A 5,627-nucleotide genomic window follows, 5' to 3' on the forward strand; every position below is an offset into this window, starting at 1 on the left:
TGATGGGTTTAAATTTTGCTACGTTAATTAGTTTTGGGTCATTTGAAATAGTCCTGTGTGAAATCCTTTTAATTAGCAAATCCCTTCCCAACAAGAAGGAAACTGTAGCAAAGAAGAAGAACTCAACATAGCTCTTTCAATCATGCATCTAGATCCGGGATACTTTAATTTACTCATAATTTTCTAAGAAAAGAATTATGTAGAAACATAGCTGTTAAGTGTTAAGAGCTTGAGCATTCATGACCCAGTAAAAATTAAACTTTACTTTGCCAGTAATTTTGCTTTTACGATTTAATTAGTAGCAAGAAGAATGCCAAATATATATCAGTGGGGGGGACAAGCGACAGAAAGTATTCTAAATTTCGAATTGAGTTAAAATTGGAGTCAGTTACAAATTAATCCTAATATCACGTGTTTCATACAATAAGGGATCAAAATTCTTAATTTATTAAATAAATTGTGCATTTAGGTAATATATGGAAATATGATAACCAAATTCAAAAAGTCGTGCTCTGAAACTTTTCATTATTCCCTAAAAAAAATTTCATTCTTTTATGCGAAGAGACTGATGATGATGATAATCTTCTTAATAATGTATCAGATAAAAATAAATCTAACATATTTATAATTTATAAATTATTTGTATTTTTATTTAATAATGAAAAAATGTGAAAATATTATGTATTTGTATAAATACATAATAATAAAAGTCTTATAAATTTAAACGATAAAAAAATGAACCTAAAATTTAATATGACTACATATTCAAAATTTAAACTCGTCACTGTTAATTAAGATTGAACAACTCCGTATCCATTGAGGAGTACTATTTCTCCAAGCAACAATACTTTTAATGCATTCCTTTTATTAAAATCACAATACATAATATGATTATTCTTTATTTTATTTTACCTTTGTAGATAATTTTTTTTAAAGAAAACTACCAAATTAAGTATTTTGATTTTAAGAGGATTACATAAAATTATATAAATTCATTGAATAATTAAGATGATAGAATTTAATTGGGTGCCAAACTTGAATAAATTTATAATTTTTTTATGCTGAGATTATTGACACTTTGAATTACTTCTTTTGTTTGACCTTCTAGTAAAACAAACCTCATTTTGATTATTATTTTAGAATATCAATGAAATATTTAATATTTTCTCCTATTATATCTTAAAAAAATTATTGTAGATTGAGAAGAAAAAAAGTATAAAAGAGAAAGAATCTAATCAATATGAAAATAAAAAATACGTTAAGAAATTCTATAATAAATATTATAAAATCTAAAATATTAATTACTTTTCTTAAGTCTGTATCAAAATCTTGACAGACATTTTTTCAAGAAAAAAAATTTTGACTGTCAAAAAACAAAACAGGAAAAAACAGATTATTTATATATTTATTTATATACATTATCATTGAATACCTATTATTTTAAAAAAATCATGATTAATCAGTGAGAAATATAATTTAATTACATAATTAACTAAAGAGTGTGAAGAGTTGCATCCAGTTTAGGCAAGATAATTAAATGACAAAAGGTACAGGTGAATAAATTTGATCCCTATATAGTAAAGCTATTAATCCACGTGGAAGTGCACGATTGTCTGCGAACTTCTGAGACGTTTCCATTATCAAAAAATACGAATAAGGAGTGTATTAATTGAAATTTTCATATTATTAAGTGGCAGAATATGTAAGTATGTGCTAAAATAATAATTTTCATCGGGTTTAGAATAATAAAAAAATGTTAGTAGCAAAATGCGGAAGAAAAAGAGGTTGCAAAGGAAGCGAGAGAAGCATGGACCATATATACAAACAATTCCAGTGTTTAGCGGTAGCGGCAGAAACCTGCATACATAACATAACCTCAAGAGCAGCAACAACAACAACAATACATCACCCGTTTACCAACACACACAATTTTCCATGCACACTTTCTCTCTCTTAATAACCTCATTAAAAGTTTGATTTAATTTAATATTTATCTATAACCTTTTGCCTACCTCTCTCCGGTTATAGTAAAAAAAAAAAATGAAATGAAAATGCAAATCTAGTGTTATTATGGATTTACCATGATTGTAATTGACCAGGGGGAACGCGAATTACGTAGTTAAGAATAGCGGAGAAAATGTTACTATTTAGGAAAATATTTATTGGAGAAAGCATTTAAATAATATGTGTGTGTGTGTGTAAGGAACGATAACAATAACAACACGAGACTACTTCTAAAGAAAAAGCTGAGTGCTCCACGCGAGGAAGAAGAGAAAATTAGCAAAGGAAAAAAAGAAAAAAGAGAAAGAAGGAGAGAGCGAGCAGAATAAGGTGTCTCTCTTGGACTGATTCGCTTCAATCGCATCTCTATTCTCTACTACTCATTCATTTTTATATACCTCTCTTCCTTCTCTCTCCCACCCTCAACACAAAGAAAAAAGTGGACATAGTTATTTAATTTATTTTTGTTCATGGCCGTTCAAGCTCAATATCCATCCAATGTCCTTTTTCTAAACAGGTTCAACATTTCTCTCCTTCCTCATGTATTGAATCAATCAATCAATCAATCAATCAGCAATTCACAATCTTGTGTGCGTGTGTGTTTAATTCTAGCAGCAGAAACGGGCAAGAAGGGCATGAGTATTCTTCATTGCAACCACAACCAGGAGGAGTTGTACTCTTGAATCAGCCTCACATGTTATACGACAACTGCAACAACGACAATGGAAGTATGCTTAATTTGTAACACCTCTCTCTCTCTCTCTATGGTTATTTTAACAACATATGTATGATTTAACATATCATGTCATGACATATCTTGGCAGGTAACAATAACAACAACAATATCAATTCTCGAAAGAGAGGAAGAGAAGATCAGCCGGGTGTTGGCAACAACAACAACAACACAATCACTACAGCTTCAAATGTTATCAATCAATTTTCTTTGCAATCTCAGCCTCTGCAACTCGTTCATCTCTCTCAGCTCCACAATCACCAACAACAAAATAATGTGGTCTCCACTGGCCTACGCTTATCCTTCGATGACCAACACTTTCAACAACAACAAAGACTACAACTTCATCAAAATCAATCTCAACAACAACAACAACATGGGTCTCAATCTTCTGCTTTCTTATCTCTATTATCCCAAGGCTTGGGTTCTCAAATCAAACAACAGCGTGATGAGATTGACCAATTACTCCATGCCCAGGTACCAAATTTTCCTCCTTTCGAATTTCAATTCAATAAAATGAATGAAAAAAAAAAAAGAGGTTTTTTATTTTTATTTTTTTTCATTAGAAATTTTAGTGATTATAGGGGTGAAAGAAATGATGACGGTTGTGTGGGAATATATATCAGGCAGAGCAACTGCGGCGGGCATTGGCTGAGAAGAGGCAGAGGCATTACCGCGCGCTGCTGAGCACGGCGGAGGAGGCGGTGGCGCGTAGGCTCAGAGAGAAGGAAGCGGAAGTGGAAATGGCCACGCGCAAGAACGCGGAATTAGAAGCACGCGCGGCCAAGCTGAGCGTGGAGGCCCAAGTGTGGCAGGCCAAGGCCAGGGCCCAAGAGGCGACGGCAGCCTCCCTCCAGGCCCAACTGCAGCAGACAATAATGTCCCATGGCGGCGAAGAACTCGCCGCCGTGGGCGTATCGTCTGCTGTTGAGGGCCAGGCGGAAGACGCGGAGTCCGCCTACATCGACCCGGAACGTGTCGTTGTTGCCACGACGGCGCGTCCCAAATGCCGAGGGTGCGCAAAGCGCGTGGCCTCGGTGGTCGTTTTGCCGTGTCGGCACTTGTGTATCTGTACAGAATGCGATGCGCATTTCCGAGCGTGCCCGGTTTGTCTCACCCTAAAGAATTCAACCGTTGAAGTTTTTCTCTCTTGACAACCCTCCAAAATTTACTCAATTACCCCCCTTCCTTCCTTCCTTCCTTTCTTTCTTGTCCATACCAAAGGCAAAAAAATTTCTCATAAAATATAAATAAAATTACATTTTTGTTTCTCGCTTGAATTCACATGACCAAGGTGAACTTTTTGGTTTTTATCTCCTTCTCCTGGAATTTCATTGCATAATTAATATATCATATTCTTTTATTGGATAAATGCTTTTGCTTTTGCCTTTATGGCTTTGCAGTTTTAAAATGCCAATGATGTTTTTTTTTCCAGAGTGTTTGTTGGTTAGTGATGTTTGGTTTCACTAGGATTAGTAAAGTTACGTGTTAATTTGTGGTTTGATTTTTATGTTTTTTTTTTCATTGATTGCATTAGGGGCATGGCTCTTAGGTAAAATGGTTTTTCAGTTGTCAATTTGAGGGGTAATGTGCATGCGTGCATATTCAGGTAACATTTTAATTTTTATTTTGTTTAACTTGCAAGGCATTAGAATTTAGAGACGTGGAATTTTGTTGCATTAAGGTTCGGGGCACCGCGTTACAAGGTCCGGAGCAAAATGGTTTTCATTCTGTGGCAAGTGAAATTATTTTGAAACTGACTCCAAATATTCCCAAAGTCTCCCACTATCGGGTTGGAATGGTGCATTGCATATTATTATTTTTCAATAAAGCATACGTTTGCTTGCTAAGGCTTTTGGGTGCTTTTTCTTTCTTTTTTTCATGTCTGTTGATGATTCCATGTGGAATTGACAATGGATAGTAATTCTTTCATTTTTAATGTATAATTGATGAAAGAGAAAATATTCCAAAAAAAAAAGTGAACATTAGGTTGATCTTTTGTGTGTATATTTTGAACCAAGCAAAGTCTTAATCTTGTTTTGATAGAAATTAGGGTTATAGTGTACAAATTGCTTTTTAAATTAAACGAAGCAACCGATACTTGCTAGTGCATCCTTAATTTACTTGAGTATATCTGCATTTTTTTTGCTATAAAATATATTAAAATGTTAATAATTTACAAAATTAAAAATTGTACATGTTTTCTTGATGCATTTCAAAATAGGACTGTGGTCTGAATTAATTCTTAAGTCGGTAATACTTGTGAGTTGCTGAAGGTTGTCGCAGTGACAAATTGGTATACCTAAAAGAAAATGCCCTAACATTCAGGTTAAGGTCATGAAGAAAAATCAGGTAATTGTAGGTTATGAGGAAAAGTCACAATGAATCAAGATTGCGTGTGTTTTGTAATTGTTTAAGAATAGGAGACTCGATTACTCTTTATTTAGGAAAAGCAGATCTCCATATTACGTTAGGAAATGCTACTACCATAGAAGCATAATACCTAAGGTATCAATACCAAGATTATCACCACAAGAATACATTCACGTTTGAGATAAGAAATATTGGTAATATAATTATTTTTTTAATGTAACTTTTTTTTATTTGAAAATTACCAAAATTTTATGGGTTTTATTACTTATTCAATATGTCTTATTCATGAAAATTATGATTTTTAATAAATTTTAACTAATAATAAAAAATGTGACAGAATTTTTTATTTTTTTTATAGAGTATGTTAAAAAAGTATGTTGTTAATCCTCTTCACTTGAGGTACTTATAATTGACACAAATTTGGATTTCAAGTCCTAAAAGAATTTGTACTAGTAGCAATTAATTGTCTTAGATCTGAAGAATGAGAGTTGAGCTTAGCAAGGTTAGTTTATCACAACAT

The 5,627-nt window shown here is 33.0% G+C and overlaps 1 protein-coding gene across 4 annotated transcripts; it reads left to right on the forward strand.

The window, feature by feature from the left end:
• The first annotated feature begins 2,187 nt into the window (after window positions 1-2,187).
• Window positions 2,188-4,728, forward strand: LOC114394064 (BOI-related E3 ubiquitin-protein ligase 1-like). 4 transcript variants are annotated; one of them, XM_028355619.1, is made up of 4 exons: window positions 2,188-2,331; window positions 2,519-2,742; window positions 2,826-3,211; window positions 3,361-4,728. In XM_028355619.1, the coding sequence occupies exons 2-4, from the start codon at window positions 2,724-2,726 to the stop codon at window positions 3,886-3,888; spliced, it is 933 nt and encodes a 310-aa protein (XP_028211420.1). In that variant the 5' UTR covers window positions 2,188-2,331; window positions 2,519-2,723; the 3' UTR covers window positions 3,889-4,728. The 4 variants fall into 4 exon arrangements, with proteins under 4 accessions (XP_028211420.1, XP_028211419.1, XP_028211417.1 ...); XM_028355618.1 differs by having other exon boundaries at window positions 2,189-2,331; window positions 2,519-2,729; XM_028355616.1 differs by having other exon boundaries at window positions 2,190-2,518; window positions 2,614-2,729.
• Window positions 4,729-5,627: the final 899 nt, after the last annotated feature.

Source organism: Glycine soja, chromosome 17, assembly GCF_004193775.1.
Source record: "Glycine soja cultivar W05 chromosome 17, ASM419377v2, whole genome shotgun sequence".
In the NCBI taxonomy this organism is placed as follows: domain Eukaryota; kingdom Viridiplantae; phylum Streptophyta; class Magnoliopsida; order Fabales; family Fabaceae; genus Glycine; species Glycine soja.

Coding starts and splice junctions, on each gene's coding strand:
- LOC114394064 (XM_028355616.1), top strand. CDS start 2,472: ATGGCCGTTCAAGCTCAATATCCATCCAATGTCCTTTTTCTAAACAG. Junction 2,519..2,613: donor AATGTCCTTTTTCTAAACAG/GTTCAACATTTC, acceptor GTTTAATTCTAG/CAGCAGAAACGGGCAAGAAG. Junction 3,212..3,360: donor ACCAATTACTCCATGCCCAG/GTACCAAATTTT, acceptor AATATATATCAG/GCAGAGCAACTGCGGCGGGC.